At 41.4% G+C, this 27,484-nt stretch overlaps 1 protein-coding gene across 1 annotated transcript in view; it reads right to left on the bottom strand.

The window, feature by feature from the left end:
- The window catches only part of ABLIM3 (actin binding LIM protein family member 3), a 145,647-nt gene that overhangs the window by 89,046 nt on the left and 29,117 nt on the right, over window positions 1-27,484 (bottom strand). Inside the window, exon 3 of the mRNA XM_068536165.1 lies at window positions 15,223-15,360. Within this exon, the coding sequence (XP_068392266.1) occupies window positions 15,223-15,360 (138 nt within the window). The remainder of the gene's footprint in view (window positions 1-15,222; window positions 15,361-27,484) is intronic.

Below are 27,484 nucleotides of genomic sequence, written 5' to 3'. Positions count from 1 at the left end.
TTCCTTTCATGTCAGTACAGTAGTCCACTTTAAAAGGGTTGTAAAAGAAATTCATAGAGATTTTAGATTTTTCAAATGAGAAGGCTATTTAGGGTAACTAATCCCTATACTGGTAACTGCTGGAAACAAAAATACACTCTAAGCAAGTTGACATTGAAAATATTCAGAAAAATAATAGTCTCTTTTGTTTTCAAAATCTCCATTAAAAGAATTTCTATGACCTCCCTATGGTAGACTGTCAAAATGGCCAAATTCTTCCCTTCTCTGTATTCACACCATTGAAATCCGATTCTGTAGGCCCTCACACAAAAGGCAAAGTTTGTTTCTCCATGATCTTGAATCTGGGTTGGCCATTTGACTTGTTTTGGCCAATGGGACATTAGCAAGTATAACATAAGCTGAGGCTTGAAAAGATCTTGTTTAGTGAAGTCTGCTCTCTTGTTGAATTTGGAACTCTGAGACCACCATGGAAACGAGTCCAAGCCAGCCTGCTGGAGGATGAGAAGCCAAATGGAGGCACTCAGGTCAACCTGCCAACCACTGCCAGCAGACCCACCATAACATCATGATGAGGCGAGGAGAGATAAGCAGAGCCAGGTCAGATTGGAAGAAGCGCCCAGCCAACCCAGAGAATTAAGAGCTAAATAAAAGATTGTTTTAAACTATTAAATTTTGGCTTAAGGCAAAACGTAACAAATACAACCTCTTAAGAATATAACTGTAGAGTCATGGCTCAAATCTCCTTATAACAATTTTATTCTCATTACTCTTTGCCCTGTTTCAATTTCTGGGGATGTAAAAATGGTCACCCGCCAAGATACTCTTGCAGGTCAACTTGCACTAAAGGGGTATGCCAATCCTCAATATAAGATACAAACCACATGAAGTTTTGCCAAGATGGCGGAGTAGAAGGATATGAACTCACCTTCTCTCACAAAAACAACAAAACCATAACTAACTGCTGAACAACTATCAACAACAACAACAACAAAAACACTGGAACCTACCATAAAAGATATTGTACATCCAAAGACAAAGAAGGAGCCACTTTGAGACGGTAGGAGGGGTGCAATTGCAATAAAATCAAATCCCATACCTGCTGGGTGGGTGACCCACAAGCTGGAATATAATTATATCAAAGAGGTTCTCCCACAGCAGAGAAAGTTCTGAGCCTCACATCAGGCTCCCCAGCCTGGGGGGTCTGGCATCAGGAGGAGGAGCCCTCAGAGCATCTGGCTTTGAAGACCAGTGGAGTTTGATCGCAGGAATTCCACAGGACTGGGGGAAACAGAAAACTCCACTCTTGGAGGGTGCACACAAGGGCTCATGCACACCAGAACCCAGGGGAAAAAGCAGTGACCTCATAGGATCCTGGGCCAAAACTACTTGCCAGTATTGGAGGGTCTCCTGTGGAGGCAGGGGGGTGGCTGTGGCTCACTGCAGGGACAAAGACACTGGTGGCAGTAGTTCTGGGGAGTACTCATTGGCGTGAGCCCTCCCAGAGACCACCATTTTCTCACTAAGACCTGTCCCCACCCAACAGCCTTTAGGCTCCAGTGCTGGGACACCTCAGGCTAAACAACAAACAGGGCTGGAAAACAGCCCCACCCATCAGCAGACAGGCTGCCTAAAGTCTTCCTGAGCCCACAGCTTCCCGCTAATCACACCTCTTGACACGGCCCTGCCAACCAGAGGGACAAGACACAGCTCCACCCACCAGTGGGCAGGCACCAGTCCCTCCCACCAGGAAGCCTGCACAAGCCTCTTGGACCAGCCTCATCCACCAGGGGGAAGACAGCAGAAGCAAGAAGAATTATAATCCTGCAGCCTGCGGAACAGAAACCACAATCACAGAAAGCTAGACAAAATGAGATGACACAGAAATATGTCCCAGATGAAGGAACAAGATGAAATCACAGAAGAACAACTAAATGAAGTGGAGATAGGCAATATACCCGAAAAAGAATTCAGAGTAATGATGGTAAAGATGATCCAAGATCTTGGAAAAAGAATGGAGGCACAGACTGAGAAGATACAAGAAATGTTTAACAAAGAGCTAGAAGATCTAAAGAACAAACAGAGATGAACAATTCAATAACTGAAATGAAAAATACACTAGAAGGAATCAACAGCAGAATAAATGAGGCAGAATGAATAAGTGAGCTGAAAGACAGCACGGTGGAAATCACTGCCATAGAAAAGCAAAAAGAATGAAAAGAAATGAGGACAGTCTAAGAGACCTCTGGGACAACATTAAACACACCAACATTTGCATTATAGGGGTCCCAGAAGGAGGAGGAGAGAGAGAGAGAGAAAGGACCTGAGAAAATATTTGAAGAGATAACAGCCAAAAACTTCCCTAGCATGGGAAAGGAAACAGTCATCCAAGTCCAGGAAGTGCAGAGACTCCCAGGCAGGATAATCCAAGGAGGAACACACCAAGACACATAGTAATCAAACTGACAAAAAATAAAGACAGAAAGAAAATATTAAAAGCCACAAGGGAAAAGCAACAAATAACATACAAGGGAATATCCATAAGGTTATCAGCTGATTTTTCAGCAGAAACTCTGCAGGTCAGAGGAAGTGGCATGATATACTTAAAATGATGAAAGGGAAAAACCTATAACCAAAAATACTCTTCCCAGCAAGGCTCTTGTTCAGCTTTGACAGAGAAATCAAAAGCTTTACAGACAAGCAAAAGCTAAAAGAATTCAGCACCACCAGACCAGCTTTACAACAAATGGTAAAGGAATTTCTCTACGTGGAAAAGAAAAGGCCACACATAGAAATAAGAAAATTATGAATGGAAAAGCTCACTGGTAAAGGCAAACATATAGTAAAGGTAGGAAATCATCTACACAAATATGATATCAAAACCGGCAACTGTGAGGAGAATACAAATGCAGGATATTGGAAATGCATTTGAAATTAAAAGACCACCAATTGAAAACAACCTTGTATATATATAGACTGCTATATCAAAACCTCATGGTAACCACAAACCGAAAACCTACAGTAAATACACACAGAAAAAGGAAAAGGAATCTAAACACAACACTAAAATTAGTCATAAAATCATAAGAGAACAAAAGAGGAAGGGGAGAAAAAAGATCTGCAAAAACAAATCCAAAACAATTAACAAAATGGCAATAAGAACATACATATTGATAACTACCTTAAATGTAAATGGATTAAATGTTCCAACCAAAAGACACAGACCGGCTGAATGGATACAAAAACAAGATCCGTTTATATGCTGTCTACAGGAGACCCACTTCAGATCTAGGGACACATACAGACTGAAAGTGAGGGGGTGGAAAAAGGTATGCCATGCAAATAGAAATCAAAAGAAAGCTGAAGTAGCAATACTCATATCAGACAAAACAGACTGTTACAAGAGACAAAGAAGGACACTACATAATGATCAAGGGATCAATCCAAGAAGAAGATATAACAATTGTAAATATATATGTATCCAATATAGGAGCACCTCAATATATAAGGCAAATGCTAGCAGCCGTAAAAGGAGAAATCGACAGTAACACAATGATAGTGGGAGAATTTAACAATCCACTTACATCAATGGACAGATCATCCAGACAGAAGATCAATAAGGAAACACAGGCTTTAAATGACAAATTAGATCAGATGGACTTAACTGATATTTATAGAACATTCCATCCAAAAGCAGCAGAATACATTTTCTTCTCAAGTGCACATGGAACATTCTCCAGGATAGATCATATCCTGGGCCACAAATCAAGCCTCAGTAAATTTAAGAAAATTGAAATCATATCAAGCATCTTTTCTGACTACAACACTATGAGACTAGAAATCAATTACAGGAAAAAATCCTGTAAAAAACACAAACACATGGAGGCTAAACAATATGTTACTAAATACTCAATGGATCACTGAAGAAATCAAAGAGGAAATCACAAAATACCTAGGAACAAATGAAAACAAAAACACGATGGTCCAAAACCTACGGGATGCAGCAAAAGCAGTTCTAAGAGGGAAGTTTATAGCAATACAATCTTACCTGAGGAAACAAGAAAAATCTCAAAGAAACAACCTAACCTTACACCTAAAGCAAATAGAGAAAGAAGAACAAACAAAACCCAAAGTTAGCCAAAGGAAAGAAGTCATAAAGACCAGAGCAGAAATAAATGAAACAGAGATGAAGAAAACAAAATCAAAGATCAATGAAGCTAAAACTTGTTTCTTTAAAAAGATAAACTAAATTGATAAACCTTTAGCCAGACTCATCAAGAAAAAAAGGGAGAGGGCTCAAATTAACAAAGTTACAAATGAAAAAGGAGACATTACAACTGATGCCACAGAAATACAAAGGATTGTAAGAGACTACTAGAAACAACCATATTCCAATAAAATGCACGACCTAGAAGAAATGGACAAATTCTTAGAAAGGTACAACCTTCCAAGACTGAACCAGGAAGAAACAGAAAATATGAACAGACCAATCACAAGTGCTGAAACTGAAACAGTGATTAAAAAACTTCCAACAAACGAAAGCCCAGGACCAGATGACTTCACAGGTGCATTCCATCAAACATTTAGAGAAGAGTTAACACCAATCCTTCTGAAATTCTTCCAAAAATTTGCAGAGGGAGGAACATTCCCAAGCTTATTCTATGAGGCCACCCTGATAGCAAAACCAGAGAAAGATATCACAAAAAAAGAAAATTACAGGTCAATATCACAGATGAACATAGATGCAAAAATCCTCAACAAAATACTAGCAAACTGAATCAACAATACATTAAAAGGATCATACACCACTAAAAAGGATCATACACCATTAAAAAGGATCATACACCTAGATCAACTGGAATTTATTTCAGGGAAGCAAGGATTCTTCAATATTCACAAATCAATCAGTGTGATAAACCACATTAACAAACTGAAGGATAAAAACCATATAATCATCTCAATAGATGCAGGAAAAGCTTATGACAAAATTCAACACCAATTTATGATAAAACCCTCCAGAAAGTGGGCATAGAGGGAACTTACATCAACATAATAAAGGCCATATATGACAAACCCACAGCTAACATCATTCTCAATGGTGAAAAGCTAAAAGCATTCCCTGTAAAATCAGGAACAAGGCAAGGATGTCCACTCTCACCACTTTTATTCAACATAGTTTTGGAAGTCCTAGCCATGGCAATCAGAGAAGAAAAAGAAATAAAAGGAATCCAAACTGGAAAAGAAGAAGTAAAACTGTCACTGTTTGCAGATGACATGATACTATACCTAGAAAACCCTAAAGATGCTACCAGAAAACTACTAGAGCTCATCAATGAATTTGGTAAAGTTGTGGGATACAAAATTAATACACAGAAATCTCTTGCATTTCTATACACTAACAATGAAAGATCAGAAAGAGAAATTAAGGAAGCACTCCCATTTACCATAGCATCAAAGACAATAAAATACCCAGGAATAGACCTACCTTAGGAGGCAAAAGACCTGTACTCTGAAAACTGTAAGATGCTGATGGAAGAAATTGAAGATGACACAAACAGACAGAAAGATATACCATGTTCTTCAATTGAAAGAATCAATACTGTCAAAATGATTATACTACCCAAGGCAATCTACAGATTCAATGCAATCCCTATCAAATTACCAATGGCATTTTTCACAGAACTAGAACAAAAAATTTAAAAATTTGTGTGGAAACACGAAAGATCCAGAATAGCCTAAGCAATCCTGAGAAAGAAAAACGGAACTTGAGGAATCAGGCTCCCTGACTTCAGACTATACTGCAAAGCTAAAGTCATCAAAACGGTATGGTACTGGCACAAAAACAAAAACAATGGAACAGGATAGAAAGCTCAGAAATAAACCCATGCACTTATGGTCAATTAATCTATGGCAAAGGAAGCAAGATATACAATGGGGAAAAGACAGTCTCTTCAATAAGTGGTCCTGGAGAAACTGGACAGCTACATGTATAAGAATGAAATTAGGGACTTCCTTCGTGGTCCAGCAGGTAAGACTCTGCACTCCCAATGCAGTGGGCCCAGGTTCAATCCCTGGTCAGGGAACTAGATCCCACATGCCACAACTAAGTGTTCGCATGCCGCAACTAAAGATTCCACATGGTGCAACTAAAATATCCTGCATGCCATAACTAAAAGATCCTGCATGCTGCAACTAAGGATCCCGCATGCTGCAATGAAGGTCCCCCATGCTGCAACTAAGACCCGACACAGCCAAATAAATAAATAAATACAAAAAAAAGCTTTAAAAAAAGAATTAAATTAGAACATTCTTTAATACCATACACAAACTAAACTCAAAATGGATTAAAGACCTAAATGTGAGACCAGATACTATAAAACTCTTAGAGGAAAACATAGGCAGAAATCTTTGACACATCACAGCAATATCTTTTTTGATCCATCTCCTAGAGTAACGAAATAGAAACAAATATAAACAAATGGGACCTAATTAAACTCAAAAGCTTTTGAACAGCAAAGGAAACAAGAAACAAAATGCAAAGATAACCCACAGAATGGGACAAAATATTTGCAAATAATGTGACTGACAAGGGATTAATCTCCAAAATATACAAACGTTTCATGCAGTTCAATATCAAAAAAACAAACAATCCAATCAAAAAATGGGCAGAAGACCTAAATAGACATTTCTCCAAAGAAGACATACAGATGGTCAACATGAAAAGATGCTCAACATTGCTAATTATTAGAGAAATGCAAATCAAAACTGTAATGAGGTGTCACCTCACACCAGTCAGAATGGCCATCATCAAAAAGTCTACAAACAATAAATGCTGGAGAGGATGTGGAGAAAAGGGAACCCTCGTACACTGTTGGTGGGAATGTAAATTGGTAAAACCACTATGGAGAACAGTATGGAGGTTCCTTAAAAAACTAATAATAGAGCTACCAAATTATCCAGCAATCCCACTTCTGGGCATATATTTGGAGAAACCCATGGTTCAAAAAGATACATGCACCCCAATGTTCACTGCAGTGTTGTTTACAATAGGCAAGGTGAAGCAACCTAAATGTCCATCAATAGACAAATGGATAAAGAAGATGTGGTACATATATACAATCGAATATTACTCTGCCATTAAAAAAGCATGAAATAATGCCATTTGCAGCAACACAGATGGACAGAGAAAGACAAATATCACATATAGCTTACATGCGAAATCTTAAAAAATGATACAAATGAAATTATTTACAAAACAGAAACAGACTCACAGCCTTAGAAAACAAACTTATGGTTACCAAAGGGGAAAGGTTGGGAGGGAGTGATAAATTGGGAGTTTGTGATTGACATATATACACACCACTATATTTAAAATAGATAACCAACAAGGATCCACTGTAAAGCATAGGCAACTTCAGTCAGTATTCTGTAATGGGGGCGGAGTCAAGATGATGGTGTGGGAAGACAGGGAGTTTGCATCTCTCCACAACTAGGGTGACTTCTGGATGCTGGTTGGGGGACCTTGATACCCAAGGAGATGGGAGGAATTCCCAAGCAAACCAGTAGGACGTGGGGGGACTGAGAAGAGAGGAGAAGCAGAGGCCGGACAGGACCAGTGCCCCTGAGGGGTGGCTGAGATGGGGGAGGGGTTCCCATGCCTGGAGGGACCCACAGGGGTTCAGATAAGGGGGGAATGTGCCCAGCGTTTCCCCTGCCCAATGGGCGGGGGAAGTCTGCCCAGCTCTTGGGCCTGGTCCATCACCCACAGAGGCCCCCTCTGGGCCGCGTTGGTCCTGGGAGCGTAGGACGGAGGCCAGGGGAGAACAGGAGAGGCAGGCAGGAGGGGCCTTCCAGGACCGGAGGGGCGGGAGAGGAGCAGAGGGCATTTGCCCCGCCCACTCAGGCCCAGGAAGCCTGCTGGGCTCCCAGGTGGGGTCCCCCGCCCTCTGAGACCAGAGGCACAAGGCACGCCTGGGCCTCTTCTGTTCCGTTCAGCCTAAGCCCCACACCTCCACACCCCCCAGGGCCTTTTCCAGCCCTGTGGGTCCTAAGCATAGGCCCCACCCACTGCCCAAACCCCACCCCTGCTTAGGTCCCACCCTCCACAGCCAAGGCCTTTTCCCCCATTTTTTTTTTCTTTTTCTTTTTCTTTTCCTTCCTCCTCTTTTTTACTATTGTCATACTGTTGTACCTTCTGGTTATTGATTCATCTATATTTTTATTTTTATATTCTTTCTAACATACCTGTTAGTATTTTTATTTTTATATTCTTTCTAACATACCTGTTAGTTTCCTAGTCTAATTTTATTTTTCACTTTGTTATTGTCCTTTTTTTTTTTTTTGCCACCCCACACGGCTTGCTGGATCTTGGTTCACTAGCCGGGGGTCAGGCCGAAGCTCCTGCAGTGGGAGCTCCAAGTCCAAACCACTGGACTAACAGACAACCTCAGACCCCAGGGAATATTCATCAGAGTGAGGTCTCATGGAGGTCCTCATCTCAGCACCAAGACTCAGCTCTACCCAACAGCCTACAAACTTCAGTGTTGGAAGCCTCAGGCCAAACAACCAGTAAGACAGGAATACAATCTCACTCATAAAAAAAAAAAAAAGAGAGATGGCAAAAAAATATGTCACAGATGAAGGAGCAAGGTAAAAACCTATAAGACCAAATAAATGAAGAGGAAATAGGCAATGTACCTGAAAAAGAATTCACAGTAATGATAGTAAATATGATCTAGAATCTCAGAAATAGAATGGAGGTACGGATTGAGAAAATACAAGAAATGTTTATCAAAGATCTAGAAGAACTAAAGAACGAACAAACAGAGATGAACAACACAATAACTGAAACGAAAAATACACTAGAAGGAATCAATAAAAGAACAACTGAGGCAGAAGAACGAATAAATGAGCTGGAAGACAAAATGGTGGAAATAACTGCCAACGAGCAGTATAAAGAAAAAAAGAATGAAAAGAATTGAAGACAATCTCAGAGACCTCTGGGACAATACTAAACGCACCAACATTCGAATTACGGGGGTCCCAGGAGAAGAAGAGAAAAGAAAGGGTCTGAGAAAATATTTGAAGAGATTATAGTGGAAAACTTCCCTAACATGAGAAAGGAAATAGTCACACAAGTCTAGGAAGCACAGAGAGTCCCATACGGATAAACCCTAGGAGAAACAAACCAAGTCACATATTGATCAAACTAACAAAAATTAAATTCAAAGAAAAAATATTAAAAGCAGCAAGGGAAAAACAAAAAATAACATACAAAGGAATCCCCATAAGGTTATCAGCTGATTCTTCAGTAGAAACTCTGCAGTCCAGAAGGGAGTGGCAGGATATACTTAAAGTGATGAAAGAGAAAAACCTACAACCAAGATTACTCTACCCAGCAAGGATCTCATTCAGACTTGACGGAGAAATCAAAAGCTTTTCAGACAAGCAAAAGCTAAGAGAATTCAGCACCACCAAACCAGCTTTACAACAAATGCTAAAGAAAATTCTTCAGGCAGGAAACACAAGAGAAGAAAAAGACCCACAAAAACAAACCCAAAACAATTAAGAAAATACATATCGATAATAACCTTGAATGAAAATGGATTAAATGCCCCAACCAAAAGACACAGACTGGCTGAATGGATACAAAAACAAGACCCATATATATATATGCTGTCTACAAGAGACCCACTTCAGACCTAGGGACACCTACAGACTGAAACTGAAGGGATGGAAAAAGATACTCCATGCAAATGGAAATCAAAAGAAAGCTGGAGTAGCAATTCTCATATCAGATAAAATAGACTTTAAAATAAAGACTGTTACAAGAGATAAGGAGGGACACTACATAATGATCAAGGAATCAATCCAAGAAGAAGATGTAACAACTATAAATGTTTATGCACCCAACATAGGAGCACCTCAATACATAAGGCAAATGCTAACAACCATGAAAGGAGAAATCGACAGTAACACAATAATAGTAGGGGATTTAACACCCCACTTACACCAATGGACAGATCATCCAAACAGAAAATAAATAAGGAAACACAAGCTTTAATTGACACAATAGACCAGATAGATTTAATTGATATTTATGGAACATTCCACCCGAAAGTGGCAGAATACATTTTCTTCCCAGGTGCACACAGAACATTCTCCAGGATAGATGACATCTTGGGTCACAAATCAAGCCTTGGAAAATTTAAGAAAATTGAAATCGTATCAAGCATCTTTTCTGACCACAATGCTAAGATACTGGAAATTAATTACAGGAAAAAGACTGTAAAAAACACAAATACATGGTGGCTAAACAGTGCACTACTAAATAACCACGAGATCACTGAAGAACTCAAAGAAGAAATAAAAAAATACCTAGAAACAAATGACAATGAAAACACGATGACCCAAAACCTATGGGACACAGCAAAAGCAGTTCCAAGAGGGAAGTTTGTAGCAATTCAATCTAGAAACAAGGAAAATCTCAAACAAACAATCTAACCCTACATCTAAAGCAACTAGAGAAAGAAGAATGAAGAAAACCCAAAGTCAGTAGAAGGAAAGGAATCATAAAGATCAGAGCAGAAATAAATGAAATAGAAATGAAGAAAACAATAGCAAAGATCAGTAAAACTAAAAGCTGGTTCTTTGAGAAGATAAACAAAATTGATAAACCGTTAGCCAGCTTCATCAAGAAAAAAAGGGAGAGGATGCAAATCAATAAAATTAGAAATGAAAAAGGTGAAAGCACAACTGACATTGCAGAAATACAAAGGATTATAAGAGACTACTACAAACAACTATATGCCAATAAAATGGACAACCACGAAGAAATGGACAATTCTTGGAAAGGTACAATTTTCCAAGACTGAACCTGGAAGAATTAGAAAATATAAACAGACCTATCCCAAGTAATGAAATTGAAACTGTAATTAAGAATCTTCCAAAAAACAGAAGTCCAGGACCAGATGGCTTCACAGGTGAATTCTATCAAACATTTATGGAAGATCTGACACCAATTCTTCTCAAACTCTTCCAAAAAACTGCAGAGGGAGAAACACTACCAAATTCATTCTACAAAGCCACCATCACCCTGATACCAAAACCAGACAAAGATATCACAAAAAAATAAAATTATGGACCAATATCACTGATGAACACTGATGCAAAAATCCTCAAAAAATACTAACAGAATCCAACAACATATTAAAAGGATCATACAATATGATCAAGTGGGATTTATCCCAGGGATGCAAGGATTCTTCAACATATACAAATCAATCAATGTGATACACCATATTAACAAATTAAGGAATAAAAACCATATGATCATCTCAATAGATGCAGAAAAAGCTTTTGACAAAATTCAACACCCATTTATGATAAAAAAAAACTCTCTAGAAAACGGGCATAGAGGGAACCTACCACAACATAATAAAGACCATATATGACAAACCCACAGCAAACATCATACTCAGTGATGAAAAACTGAAAGCATTTCCACTAAGATCAGGAACAAGGCAAGGATGTCCACTCTCACCACTCTTATTCAACATAGATTGGGAAGCCCTAGCCACAGCAATCAGAGAAGAAAAAGAAATAAAAGGAATACAAATTGGAAAGGAGGAAGTAAAACTGTCACTGTTTGCAGATGACATGATACTATACATAGAAAATCCTAAAGATGCCACCAGAAAACTACTAGAACTAATCAGTGAATTTGGTAAGGTTGCAGGACACAAAATTAATGCACAGAAATCTCTGGCATTCCTATACACTAACAACGAAAAATCAGGAAGAGAAATTAAGGAAACAATCCCACTTACCATCGCAACAAAAGGAATAAAATAACTAGGAATAAACCTACCTAAGGAGGCGAAAGATTTGTACTCAGAAAACTATAAAACACTGATGAAAGAAATCAAAGATGACATAAACAGATGTAGAAATATACCATGTTCTTGGATTGGAAGAATCAACACTGTGAAAATGACTATACTGCCCAAAGCAATCTACAGATTCAGTGCAATCCCTATCAAACTACCCATGGCATTCTTCACAGAATTAGAACAAAAAATGTTACAATTCGTATGGAAACACAAAAGACCCCGAATAGCTGAAGCAATCTTGAGAAAGAAAAATGGAGCTGGAGGAATCAGGCTCCCCGACTTCAAACTATACCACAAAGCTATAGTAATCAAGACAGTATGGTACTGGCACAAAAATAGAAATACAGATCAATGGACCAGGATAGAAAGCCCAGAGATAAACCCACGCACATACAGTCACCCAGTCTACAAAAAAGGAGGCAAGAACATACAGTGGAGAAAAGACAGCCTCTTCAATAAGTGGTGCTGGGAAAACTGGACAGCTACATGTAGAAGAATGAAATTAGAACACTATCTAACACCATACACAAAAATAAACTCCAAATGGATTAAAGACCTAAATGTAAGACTAGATACTATAAAACTCTTAGAGGAAAACATAAGAAAAACACTTTGACATAAACCACAGCAAGATCTTTTTTGACCCACCTCCTAGAATAATGAAAATAAAAAACAAAAATAAACAAATTGGACCTAATTAAACTTAAAAGCTTTTGCACAGCAAAGGAAACCATAAACAAGATGAAAAAACAACCCTCAGAATGGGAGAAAATATTTGCACATGAAACAACTGACAAAGGATTAATCTCCAAAATATACAAACAGCTCATGGAACTCAATATCAAAAAAACAAACAATGCAATCCAAAAATGGGCAGAAGACCTAAATAGACATTTCTCCAAAGAAGACATACAGATGGCCAAGAGGCACATGAAAAGATGTTCAACATCACTAATTATTAGAGAAATGGAAATCAAAGCTACAATGAGGTATCAACTGACACCAGTCAGAATGGCCATTATCAAAAAATCTAGATACAATAAATGCTGGAAAGGGTGTGGAGAAAAGGGAACCCTCTTGCACTGTTGGTGGGAATGTAAATTGATACAGCCACTATGGAGAACAGTATGGAGGTTCCTTAAAAAACTAAAAATAGAACTACCACATGACCCAGCAATCCCACTATTGGGCATACACCCTGAGAAAACCATAATTCAAAAAGAGACATGTACCACAATGTTCATTGCAGCACTATTTACAATAGCCAAGACATGGAAGCAACCTAAATGTCCATCAACAGATGAATGGATAAAGAAGATGTGGCACATAAATACAATGGAATATTATTCAGTCATAAAAAGAAATGAAATTGAGTTATTTGTAGTGAGGTGGATGGACCTAGAGTCTGTCATATAGAGTGAAGTAAGTCAGAAAAACAAATACCATATGGTAACACATATATATGGAATCAAAAAAAAAATGGTTCTGAAGACAGGACAGGAATAAAGATGCAGATGTAGAGAATGGACTTGAGGACACAGGGAGGGGGAAGGGTAAGCTGGGACGAAGTGAGAGAGTGGCATGGACATATATACACTACCAAACGTAAAATAGATAGCTAGTGGGAAGCAGCCGCATAGCACAGGGAGATCAGCTCGGTGCTTTGCGACGACCTAGAGGGGTGGGATAGGGAGGGTGGGAGGGAGGCTCAAGAGGGCAGGGATATGGGGATATATGTATGCATATGGCTGATTCACTTTGTTGTACAACAGAAACTAACACAGTACTGTGAAGCAATTATACTCCAATAAAGATGTATTAAAAAAATATATTCTGTAATAACCTAAATGGGAAAAGAATTTGAAAAAGAATAGATATATGTATATGTAGAACTGAATCACTTTGCTGTCCACCTTTGCTGTAACACAACATTGCAAATCAACTATACTCCAATATAAAATAAAAATTTTTTAAATAAAATGAAATAAAAACCACACAATTAAAATATACCCCATATAAGTTTCTATAAATAAATTAGGGAATATGAATATGAGATTTATTTGCTCAGTGAAGAGTCCAGTTAGATCCTGGGGAAAGAAATTTGCAACTTTAATGACGGCAGAGGAAGTCAATTTCAGATACATGAGGCTGAGGTTTAGTAGCAGATACTAAAATGAACAGATCTGGGGATTTCAGTTGACCTTAAATTCAATATACATCAGTGGTGTGAAGTGGCTTCTCGGGAAGTTCATTCAATATCAGTCACATTAAAGAAATGTAGTCCTTGCTGTATTTGGCAGACCTTGAGAAGTATGGTCTGTTTTGGGTAGTAGGCTTTAGGAATGATAGTGACAAACCAGAAAGGATCAAGGAAGAAGACTTCAGGATGATTATACAAGTTGGAATCATTTCAGATGAGGCCCAGTTTAAGGACCTGCAATATAACTGTGTATGTGGGGCAGACCTGGCTACAAGTATGTGAAAGGCAGCCACCGGCAAAAGCAACCACAAAGAGCTCATCAAACCCCATGAGGACAAATCTAAAACCAACAAGTGTAAGTTAAAGGTTTGAGGTCAAACATTTTCTAAACTCACAGAGCAATCCAACATCAGAATGGCTTCTCTGTGGAACAGGAAGCCTGGAAGAAAAGTTCAAGAAGTGGAGGCTGGAGTGGCATTAGACAGGGACACTGGGGAGGGAGTGTTGTCCTGTTTGGGCCAGAGGGCTCTCTGGGCTCCTTCAGCCGAGTCCCTCCTTTCCTGCTGCTAGTGAGCCTTCTTCCTTTGGGAATGCTTAGCTGGGTTGAGCTAAGGTTTTATAAATTAGCCATGGGTAAGCTGTCACAATTAGAGGTAACGCAGCGTCCACCTGCTCCCAAATTACAAACCTTACTGAAGTCAAGACGCACCTTCTCCCTTGTTAAACCTAACCTCTGAGGATTGTCACACTCATGTCAGAGCCATGCCAAATTTTAGCCGTTACAGCTTGCTCTTTCATTGGCTCTCAAATTGATTTATAGGCACAAGCCAGTAGTCTTCTCAGATGTGTAAGATAAGCTTGCAGGATTGCCTTTTTCCTTCCGGGTCAGTGCTTCCACTCTGGGGTCACCAGGCTCCCTTTCTCCCCCATATCCCACCGCTTCCCTCACTCTACCCTCCCTCTTCACGCCACGCTGCTGAAGGGAGAACTCTCATTACTGGCTCAAGGAAGGTCATCTTAGGCCTTTGTAGGTATCTCAATTGCCTGTGTCTGTTCTGCCTGCCCCATGGCATGTCCTGGGGTGAGAGCATGGCGAGGAATCTGAGAAGGGTGTTGGGAGATTGGGCCTCCTACCTTGACAGGTGAAGCATCTGATGTGGAAATGGTTATTGTGGACGCGAACCACCTCCCCTTTGCAGGTGTCTCCACATCGATAGCACTGGATGACATTGGAGCTGCCCCGGGGATTGTAAGGATTCTGCTGATAAGGAACTGTAAAGAGAAACAAAGAGATCACCATCCAGAAGGTCCTTATTCTTTAAAAAGTCTGCCATAAGACATGATTATAATCTTAACTGGCAGAAAAAGCAGAAAGGGTGAAAATGATTAGCAAAATACCTTCAATACATCATCAGGCTGAGTATGCCAAGCTAAGACATCTTTAGAAGGTGAGTGGCATCAAGATATGAGTCCATAAATCTCCTTAAGTAGGCAGAGACTTATGAGCGAGCATAACCTTTTCTTGCAATAATGGAGGCCAAATTCACGAATGAAGAAAAATAAAAGAGGAAGTTGAGTATTTCAAGGTAAATGATCCAGAAATACTATTTCTTGGGAGATCTCTGGATCAATACCAGGCCCCAAACAAAGGGAATTTAGGTCTTGCCATTGACTCCAGGGTCTCAAGGAAATGGGTGGCTGACTCAGCCTCCAAATGGCCCTTTTTGTTGAGCAAGATACAGCCCCTCTCTGCACCTCAGTTTACACATCTATAAAATGAGGATGGACAGTGGTAGCTGACTTTCTATAAAGGCATGAAGGGAGGCACTCTAGTTGGAAGGAAGTTGATGAGGCGACTCACCTTACAACTGCCTTTGAACAGCACTTCCCATAACATTGAGAAAATGTCACATGTGTATAGTTAAGAAGAAAGAGCTGGTGGAGACTATGAAGGGGCTGAAGTCACTGGGATTGCAGTGCTATGGTCAGCATTTGATGATGCTGTAGACCTATACTTGCCTTTTGAGGCTACTGATCTCTTGCTTAGATTTTCTCATGGCTACTTTTCTAGATTTCCTTTCCCTGAAATATACTTTGCTTGACCATTCTATAATCTGGTCATCTAGCATTTAATAATAGTAGGCACCTGCCTAGAACATAAAATTTCAGGGTTGGAAGGGATATTAATAGCTGTCTGGTCCAACCTCATTATATATAAACTGTTGAGATAACTTTGCCAGTGAGGAACCCAATCTTCTCTCTTGGAAGAAGTTGCTAGGGGCCCCAGGGAGAGAACCACTCAACTCCTCAATTTTTACTCAAGGCTGTAGCAATAGTCCACAAACTTCTGCTCATACCCTATGAGGATAAGGCTCACTTTTGTCCTAACTATAAGGATGACCAGTTGTTTGGAGGGGAATTGGTGTCTAGCATTTAGACATGTAGACTTACTGGCTAAACTCTGAATAAGCATAATATAAGTTAACCTGGACTCACAGAAACCTTGAACTGCCAAGGAACCTAGAGGTCACCTAGTTCAAGGGTTCTTGACCTAGTGTGGTAGTTGTTGTGTCTGTTCACTGAAATTTCAATCTTTTATTCTTGGCACGTGGCGTCTTGCTTGGCAATGAAATGTGAATGGAAACTGTGTGTCACTTCCAACTGGAAGCCCTAGGAGCCAGTATGGTATCTGCCATATTGCCTTCCCATAGCCTAGCAGCCAGTGATACCCCCAGATGGTGTGCAGGATGCATCAGCTTGGATCCCTGGCTGAGAAGTCCTGGAGCAGAGCTCTAAGCTAACCCAGGATGAACATCTATCATGAGCCAGGAGGAATATTTGATGGCATATCTTCTAAGATTTTTTGTTACTGTAGCATACCTGACTGATACACCTGAGATCTAATATTTCTCTCTAATGAAATATAAAATTTGGTGTTATATACATTATCCTACAGCTTTTTTCAGATTCTCAAAGATGATCTCCATAACTGATCTCATCCACCCTCCTCCTTTTAAAGTCAAGGAACAGGAAAGCAGGATTTTCGATTACCTCCCACATCTTGAATCATAAGTGCACGGTAGGGCAAAGAGCTGGTTGCTTAGCCTTGAAACTACTACTGCTGACAAATTTGCTATCTGAGGTACGAGAAAAATACCTTTCTTACAGTCTTTCTCTCAAGGAGTTCGCGCCCCTTATTTAACTTTTTTTTTTCTGTCTTAAATTTAAGACAAAAGTTAAATGAGTTAGCTAGTTAACTAAAATATTAATTAACTCAGTAAACGGGTTAATACATGTAAAGCATTTCAAAACGTGCATGAAGTGCTCCACAAATGTATCCAGTGCTCCACTGGTATCATGACCATCACATCCTCCCCAAAGCTCAGAGCAATCTTTCCCCACCCCCAGAATGTCCACAAACATTCTCCTTAGTCCTGTCTCCTTTGCTTCTTTTTCTGATTCCTGCTTAATGTCCCCTGGAATATATTTCACTCTCCCATCTCCCCCCTCCCCCCAATTTTGGAGAAAAATATAGATTCTATTTATATGAGCAGTGTAATGATCTACTACCGTTAAGGGAAACAAAGCCGTGAGTCTGAAAATAAAATAGGAATAAATAGTATAATCATCACCATCAATAACGAGAGCTCTTGAAAGTATCCAAAGTCCCTCCAGAATCACTACACAAACTTTCATCTACCTCTTCTAATTGATCCCACCTTATTGCTCAAGAGCCAGCAAGATCAATTAAATTTTTCATAATTTGATTTTCTGGGGAGATGGATTAGTGATCACGGTTTTCAGTCAAAACTCAATCTTTGAACCATTCAAATAAAAAGCCATAAAATCAGAGTGAGGGGATGGATTGGGAAAACAGACCTTCTGGGGCAGAGTACCCATGGGCTCCCAGCCCTAACTCTACTGCTTCCTTCAGGATGAGGGCGCTGTTATGGTGATGCTGACTGTGACCAGAGTCCACAAATGTCTGACGTTTATAAGTAGTCCCATAAACAGAAATGCACGCATCGTTGGTGTGAGTTCTTCCAGATTGCTGATGTAAGCCGTGACTATAAAAGGTCAGCGGTGTAGCATGATTTGAGCTTACAGACGTGTAAAGACCTTTCCTTATCCAGAAATGCCAATAGGAACTCTGGGGATCAAGGGAAGATCCACTGAGATATGCCACATCTGCTCTTGCCCTGGAAACCACCTCATTTCCAATAAGATTTTGTATTCTCAGTTAAGTCAGCAACTTAATCTAACCTTATTGTGTGTGTGTATGGGGGGGGGCGGTGGTGCGGTGATACCTCTTCCCTCCAATCTATAACACCCTCTGAAACTCTAAAATTTTACTGTTGATTTTCTGCTGGTTATTATTTCCATTAATTTTTATTTCAAAGTACTAAAATTCAGTCATGTGATTTACAATATTTATCTATGGGCAAATGTCTTTTGAATTCCAAATTGACTTATACATGAAGTTTTAGAATGCTCTGTGTTAGAAACTGCCTATCTTTGAGAGCAACATTTGAAAGCAGGACATTAGTTCTTCAAAGCCTCAAAGGACATTAGCTCTTCTCACTTGTGAAATAATCCATGAAGTTACCAAGTTTAGACATATGGGTCATGTGCTATATTTCTAAAACGCATGCAAGGAACCTCTGGCTTCTGTTTTAAGTTAGTTGGCCAAAAAGTGTACCCAGGAGAGTCATTCCCAGTTACCAGTCCTTAAGCGGTGATGTCCAATAGAATTATCTGAGATATGGAAATGCTTTATATCTATGCTGTCCAATATAATAATCACTAGCCATATGTGGCTATTGGGCACTTGAAATGTGGCTATTGGGCACTTGAAATGTGGCTAGTGTGACTGAGCTACTGAATTTTTAATTTAATTTTAATTAACATAAATTTACATTGCAATAGCCACATGTGACTAGTTGTTGCCATAGTGGACACGATAGCCTTATAGTTTCACAAATGGAACTCGCATTAAGAATGAAGAAATTAAACTTGGTTGAATCCTATTTATACAAAAATAACATGTATGAATTAATTTGGGAATACCACCTCAGACTTAAGTTATTCCTTTTTATCCCTGAAAAGTTTTAAAATTGTATTTAAAAATAATTTGCAAAGAGCACCAGTTACACACACATTCATTCATCCTGAATTTGATCTGGAGACAAAAGGTTCTGCGCAGTGAAATAAATACTGATTGTTTTTTAAAAGGACAATTTTTCAGGCACTGTAAGACTGAACAATCTTAATCTTTCCAAGAATAAAAGCAAGATAATCAGTTGGCAATGGCTGTCAGTATAATTTTTTTTAATAAATTTATTTATTTATTCATTTATTTAATTTTTGGCTGCACTGGGTCTTCCCTGCTGCACGCGGGCTTTCTCTAGTTGTTGAGAGCAGGGGCTACTCTTCGTTGCAGTGCGTGGGCTTCTCATTGCGGTGGCTTCTCTTATTGTGGAGCATGGGCTCTAGGCACGCAGGCTTCAGTAGCTGTGGCATGTGGGCTCTGTAGTTGTGGCTCGCGGGCTCTAGAGCGCAGGCTCAGTAGTTGTGGCGCACGGGCTTAGTTGCTCCGCGGCATGTGGGATCTTCCTGGACCAGGGCTTGAACCCGTGTCCCCTGCATTGGCAGGCGGATTCTTAACCACTGCGCCACCAGGGAAGCCCCCAGTACAATTTTTTAAGAAAGAAAATCAGCTGGTCAATGACTATGAGATTAAAAATTAAGGGTCTGAAACATTAAGTATTCTTCTCTATGCTTACCAAATCTTTAGTGTTCTAAAGATGAGAAAATACATCTTAATTCTACAACTAAATTTGCAAGTAAAGCTCTTCCCCAAATGTTACCAAGATAATTTAAAACTGCTGGAACAAAACAACATATTGGAAGGGGAGGGGTGCCTGGCCCCTCTGAAGTTAAAAGGAGCACGAGAGTTGAACATAGCAGGAAACAAATTCAGCATCCAGTTCCTCTACCTGGCCCTTCCTCTCTCCCTCTGTCATTCCTCATCTTGTGTTTTTCTCTCTGATAGGTAGTGCTGGGGGTAACCTGGGTTCCAATTCCCTCTCTGCAGTCACCTAGTTTTATACAGGATTGGGCAAATCCTGTAACTTCTCTGGCCTCAATTCCGTCCTTAGTCACCAAGGAGATTGGACAAAATGATTTATAAAATTTCCTCCAATTGAAATCTGGTTCTGTCTCTGTGTATCCTTTGCTGTACATCTTTCTTTCCCTCCACCTTTTCTTTTCTCCATTAACTTTCTCCTGCTTTTAAACTAGACTGTGCTGTATGTTATCAGATTTATTAGTCTCTCTTAAAAGCAGATAAGGCTCTCTCATAAACAATGCGACCTAAGTTACGTTCGCTTTACTGATGTAGTGCCTGCACAATTTTTTTTCCTCTTCTGAGGGTCACTTAACCTTGTAGATAAAAGTGTTCCCACATTCTAACTGAGTCGTCTTTATAAAATAGTCTTTAAATGGTAGAAGCACCTATGCAAGGCTGGGGTATAATTAAAATAGTGACAAAACTGATGTGGAGACAGTATAACAACTGTGAATAATTGGCTGGAAGTGTAATAAAAACAGTGGAGTTTCTGTCTGAACAGTGAAACATCAAGCAGAGAATCAACCGGTTCAGCAATGAGCTCGCAACAGCCTGGGGCCCAGGAAAACAATGGGGTACAGCAGCTGTCACATGCCGCCAGCTCCCAGAGTACCCTTAGTGTGTTCACAGGTATTCGCTAACGACCCAGGAGGAGACTCAAATGAGGATCCAGGCATTTCACAGGTAGAAAGCTATGCGCCTGAATGGTTAGGGTGGGGTCTGGCTACAAGAGTTATCTGGTAGTTCAGAAACAGGCCCTTCAATTTGATTTTGGAGTTGAATCAGAACACACGGCACTGATCCTGTTTCCTGTGTAAGACCACAGAGATGTGGGATCCCCGTGTGGGAAGCGGTGCGAAGAAGCTCACGGCACAGAGGTCAAGGGTGTAGATGCTGGAGTCAGGAGGGCTGCGTTTGTGTCGCAGCCCTGCCACTTGGCCAAGTTACGTGAGACCAGTCTTAGTTTGCTCATCTCTAGAGTGGGAATAACTCCGGTCATTTGTGAGTATTAAATTACTGAGCAATATAAAAGTGTTTAGTACACTGCTTGGCATGTCACTTGGGCTCCATAAGTATAAGCAATAGTTAATATTAAAGAATCTTCAAAGCCATGTACCCCTACCTCCTACTCAATGCAAGAGTTCTTTCTAAATTACTACCCCTACCAGCTTGCCACTGAGCTTTGCTTGAACATTGTCAACTCCGTTTTTGGACCAGTCCAGCTTGGGCAAAGGTTTTCTGGTTTTCCCTCCCTGCTGTCAAGAAAAATGCCCTTGGCTGCAGCCCATTCCACCAAAAGCCACCTCCTTTTTTCTCCCCCATCTCCAAACTGTCTCTGTTTATGGGTTTGAGCTGCAGAGACGGGTGGCTGACATGCTTTTGATATATCCTGCAGAGGAATGTGTGAATTGGGTGTTTCCCGTTGTGGGAATGAGAGGCTATGATCTATGTTTTCCTGGGGTGGTGTATTTCGGGCACATCTGCTGTTTCCAGGGGGATGTGTTAGCGTGCTTGTTGTCTGTAAGCGAGTAAGTGAGTAATTTGTTTTCTGAAAACTCTGATAGGGAGACGGTGAGAGCTGCTTTTGGTAACCCCAAAGGGTCACGCATGTGTCATCTCATTGTGTCATTACATCTATGTTCCTCATGTGAATACCTGGAACCAGACTCTTAGAACTGAGGTTTAACATTACAACAGGTGGGCTGGGGGTCAGTGTTCCAAGATGCAGAAGCATAGGAGGGAGTTTGGAATGAAAGACATGCATGAAGAAACTAGAGGGGTACATGCATAAGGGAAAGTCTGGGAGGATAATAACAGATAATATTTAGGGAGTGGTTATTCCATTAGGAACTGTGCTCAGCAATTTACATATGTCATCTTACTGAGTTTTCATAATTCAGGAGGAGCTATTATTATTATCTTTATTTTTCAGGTGAGGAAATGGAGACCAGAAAACTGAGGTCATTTGTCCAAGGTTACACGGTTAGTAAACGGCAGAGGCAGGATCTGGACTCAGGATGTCTGACTCTAGAACCTGTGTTCTCACTGCTAAGCCCTACTGCCTGCCATGCAGAAGAGCCAACAGTGGCTACCTCTGGGGAGGAAGTAGGCTCTGGTGGGGGCAAAAAGGGTATCTAATTTTTTTCCCTCAACAGTAATCATCCATTGCCCAGTTGAATACACACACACACACACACACACACACACACACACACACACACACACGAATTTTACAAAGATTTAAGAATAATGATGGAGGGTACTAGCATACAGACCAGGAAACTGGGAACAGTAAATCAGCCTCTCTGGCAGACGATGAGGAAACTGTGATTGCTGCCCCGGGGCCAGGGGATATCAGCCTTGAGCGGCTTCCCTGGCATGGGCAGGGACAGCCTGACAGGTGGGCATCTGGGTGCCCTGAGACAGGCAGGCTCTGCAGGTGCCGGCAGCTGCAGCAGAGCAGAAGCAGGCGCTCTCTGGGAACCTCACAGATGGCCCCAGCCTGGCCACAGTTTCCTATGTCAGCAGGTCAGTAAAACAGTCTGTCGCCCCAAGACGATGTTGCAAAACCTTTGCTGCAACAGAAACTCCTCCATAGCCTCCCTCTGCCAGGCTCCACAGCGTGTACCATGGTCACGGCGTGCAGCTGGCAACACGGCTCGTGCCGCCTTCCTCAGCAACGTGTTGTCAGGACATGTGTCAGAACTGCATGCTCTTGGCCAGACAGACTGCTCTTGCTTAACAGCCAGCTGCCACGCTACAGCTACAGCAGAGAGGACCTGGGCTAGACCCAGAAGGCCTTCCCCAGGGTGAGCATCATGGGCCAGGAAATCTGAGCTGAGGTCCACAGAGGGATTGATGTATTTCTCACTTGTTAGTGAAGTCACTTGATAAAATGAGAACTGCATACTCGTTACTCATTTTGCAAATTCAGAAAGTCGACCCAGGTGTAATGTCATAGAATTCACTTCTCACTTTTTTCTATATTAATCTCATTGTAAAAAACTCAAAACTGTATACTTCCAATTGAATCCAATCAAACACTTTAAGATAAGACAAAAACAAACTCATTTCTTTCTTATAACTCAACTTGGTTCCTATTTCAAGACAAGCAGAAACTAAGTTTTGGTGAGTTTGCCCCTCTGCTCCCCCACCCCGTCCTGTTCACTGGGGCTGTGTCCCCGCCTTGGCTCAGAGGGCAGGTGCACAGGGCCTCTTTCTAAGGACTCAATGAGACCCGTGTTCTCACTTCTTTGAGAGTCTCCTCCCCACCTGTGAGCCAGGCAATCAAGTTTGTTAGCTGTGAGTAAAGGAGCCCTTTCTGCCCTCCCTAATTTATGGTTTCTCTAGAACATTTAACTTTGAAATAAATCCTTCCTGTTCTAAGGGCACAGACGTCTGAAATCCAAAAGCCAGGAAGCGACCCCTTTTGTCTCTGCCTTCTGCTGTCCATCCAGGCCCTGAGGCTTCGCTCCCTGAAGAGAGGGAAGGCTCAGGAGGGCCGGGAGAGGGAAATGCCAGTTAATATTTCAAAACTATCATCTTGCTACACTTGGTCATGGGGTTTTAGGAATATAATATACAGAGCTGCGTAAGAATGACTGACGAATAGACAAGATTTGATGGAGAAAGGGAAAAATCCCAAGGTGTCTGCCAGCCTTGGCATTTTTCCCACTTCGGAGTGGCTCCTGTCAATTAACATCAATTCTCTTGTCACTGCTGAGTCTGTCCCTCGATACCTTTACCAAGCCCCGAGTCAGAGACTCTGAGAGCTGTAAAAATAGCTAACAGCTAAGATGAATTAGGCAATTACTATGTGCCAGGCCCTGTGCTTCATACCTACCATCTCCTTTAATTCTCACAACCACTCCATGAGACAGACACCATATGATCTATTTTATATATTTTGTATTTTATATATGGGGAATCTGAGGCATAGAGAGGTTAATTAATCTGCCTGAAGTCACACCACATGTACACGTTAGATGCCTAAACAGGCGTCAGTAGGACTAGGAGAGGCTCAGTTTTCTCTCCTCTCCTCGGGGCATCCCCAGCAGGGTATCCTTTGCTCAGCATCTCCTGAGGGAAAGGAGACCTGGCCAGGCATCCCTAACAGGGAGAACGGCGCTGCCCCACACTGAGGCCTTGTGGCACCCTTTCCACCTTTTCCTTATCTGAAAAATACTATTTGGGTTTCGTCTGGGGCCCTGGAAACCGTGTTGGAAATAGAGGAACTTCAGGAAGCCAGCAATTGTCTTTGTGCTTTGAGTGACTCAGTCCCTTGGCCTCTGGGCCAGAGGTTTTAATACTTATACAATGTTTGCTTCCTGAGACTCTGGCAGGCCATCAATCTCTGATATGTTGTGAGGAAATCCAAGGAATAGCAGCTGTCACCCAGGTTCCCCTTAACTTACAGGTTTTCAGTATCAGAGCAGAGAGCATGTAGAAAACATCTGTATGTCTAGAGGTTTCCCTCCTCTTTTTTTCAAAGCTATGAACCCTTTATTGAAATGATGAGATGGCCTCTAGGTTATACTGATTCCATTGCAAACCATGCTTGGAATGCAAACACATGATGACCTGGTGGTCACTCAGGGAAATCCCTCACACCAGGGTTGCTGGCATTGGATGTGGCTCCCAGATACCTTTACTTGGGAGGCCTGGTGTTTGTTTTTAAATCCTTCCAGAGCACCGTGGTTCCTAACTCTTCCTTTTGCCTCACCTCTGGCCAGCTTCTCTCCTGTGCTGCCAGGCCTTGAAGGCACTGGTGTTGTGATCCCCGCCTAGGGGCCTAGGGCTCCAGAGGTGCTGCGACTGCCCTGGGATAGGGCCTGGTGTGCCACCTACTTGTGACCCCTCTCTCCCCAAGGTAGTCCCCAGGGCACCTCCTGTCCCATCTCATCCACATTCCCACCTTCACAGATACAGCCCTGAGGCTCAGAGAAAGGAGAAACTCGCTCAGGGTCCCCATCATGCTGGCCCCACCAGGACCAGCAGGAAAATGCCTTGTTTCAGATCAATGACAGTTTGCAGGGCAGGTCAAAATGAGCTGTAGGTGACACAAGTCAGGGAATTCTCAAAGCCAGCCTACGCAGCCTCAATTCTGAGAAGGTGCAGGTCTCCTGGAGACCAGATACCTCCCCCCAGCTCCCATTTTGGTGTCTAAAGTGCTTAGCCCATTGCTCAAAGTTCTACAGGCTCCCCCCATGGCCTCTGCAGTCATCCACTCACTAGAAGCCCCTCCAGCATGATTATACCACCAGAGGGGCTCCCCTTGCAGAAATCTGACCCGCTGGTCAGGCCCTCTCTTCCCCAGGGCTGAGAGGATGGCTTACAATCATTCCACTATACCCCATCTCCTTCCTCTCCACCCTCCTCCCTCCCTTCCTCCCTCCCACCTTTTGTTTTTCCTTCCTTCTTTATCTCCCTCCCTCCCTCCCTCCTACCATCCTTCCTTGTTTTTCTTCACCTCTCTCTCTCTTTTTCTCCCTTCTCTCCTCCTACCTTTCCTTCTTGTTTTTCTTCACCTCTCTCTCTCTTCTCTCCCTCCCTCCCTCCTACCATCCTTCCTTGTTTTTCTTCACCTCTCTCTCTCTTTTTCTCCCTTCTCTCCTCCTACCTTTCCTTCTTGTTTTTCTTCACCTCTCTCTCTCTTCTCTCCCTCCCTCCCTCCTCCCTCCCTCCCTCTCTCTTTCTCTCCTCCTAAGATTTCTCTTAATATCTGGTTCTTCCCTGTCAGAGGGAACCACTTCCTTCTAGTCTTTACTCTGCCATTAACTTTTGGTGAGGTCTCAGGCAGGGCACTCCCCAATTCTGGGTCACTGTTTTCCCAACTATAAAGTGAAAGGGTTGCATTCTGTGATCTCTCAGTTTCCTTTCAGATCCAATAGTCTATACCTATTAACGGAGTTGCAACACAAAATACCTTCAGGGGCCAGGCAGGTAAAGTCAGTGAAAAATCCATCCAAGGGGACCAAATTGGAGAAACTGGGCCACCGGAAGGGGAAGATGCTACCCGGCCTCAGCGGATTATTGTCTTGCAAAAACACATAAAGGTCCCAGAGAGGCCTGTCTGTGGGAGCTGGATTCTGCCTGTGGGCCACCCGTTTGGGATCTCTGCATCCAGACAGATAGATGACCACAAAGTCATTTCTGATTACCATCGAGAGAAGTCACGTGCCCACCACATGCCTGTAGGATCTGGAAGAACAGAATATTTCTGAAATGAGGTCTTGCAGAGCCCCAGGCTGGACAAAGGAGCACCATATAAGCGTGTTACTCTCAAGGTCTCAGTGACATTACTCAGGGACAAACAGAGGTTTTCAAACTTTTTTTTAACCATGACCCACTGGAAACAATTAATTTTGCAAAATGACCCAGTACACAAATACGTGACACAAATGTTTCTCAAACAAAACTTATTGTTAGTACACGTAATATGTACTGATATTTTCTTTCCTTTTTCTATTCCCTTCCATTTCAATACTTTATGCCATTTCATTAAAAACTGTTGTTTGCAACCCAATAATATGTATACGATCAGAGGTGAAAAGAATGATAAAGATTATTCTAGGTTTGCATGGTCCACTATGGTAGCCATTAGTTATATATAACTATTCAAATTAAAATTCACTAAAATTTTAAAAAGTTAGAATTCAGTTCCTCAGCCACACTTGCCACATTTCAAGTACTTGACAGCTACGTGTGACTAGTGGGAACTGTTTTGGATAACATAGAAAAAAAAATGTTCTCATCCCTGTAGAATGTTCTATTAGACAGTCCTGATTTACAACAAGCCTTACAGTCTTGCCAATGAAGAAACCAAGGCCCTTCAAAGAGATGTATTTGAAATTGTGGATATATGGGTTGGGGACAAATGGACATAGTCTCAAAGATGTCTGCCAGTGATCACAAGAAGAATTAGGATGAAGAGTGGGCCCCCTTCAGATTTATCCTCATTATAGGATTCACAACTCAGAGTCCATTCTGCAAAGTGCTGTATCAAAACCTTAACTTTCACAGAAAAACAGAAGCAAATTTTCATTGCTCTATGGGGCATTTATGGAGTAGTTTCTGTGAGCTGGAGAGAGAAGAGGCTCCGGAACCTGTCAGATCTGGGTTCAAATCCAGGTTGTATGATATTGGGCAAGGTGCTGTGTCACTGGGCCTTAGTTTCCCCATCTGTAAAATGGGGATAATAGTATTTACCTTTCAGAATTTTTGAAAGGAGAAATAATATACATAAAATTCCAAGCACATTGTCTGGTA

The sequence above is a fragment of the Eschrichtius robustus genome, chromosome 2 (genome assembly GCF_028021215.1).
Source record: "Eschrichtius robustus isolate mEscRob2 chromosome 2, mEscRob2.pri, whole genome shotgun sequence".
Classification (NCBI taxonomy): domain Eukaryota; kingdom Metazoa; phylum Chordata; class Mammalia; order Artiodactyla; family Eschrichtiidae; genus Eschrichtius; species Eschrichtius robustus.
The sequence above is the reverse complement of the archived record's forward strand: the minus strand, read 5'-3'. Positions and strand labels throughout refer to the sequence as shown.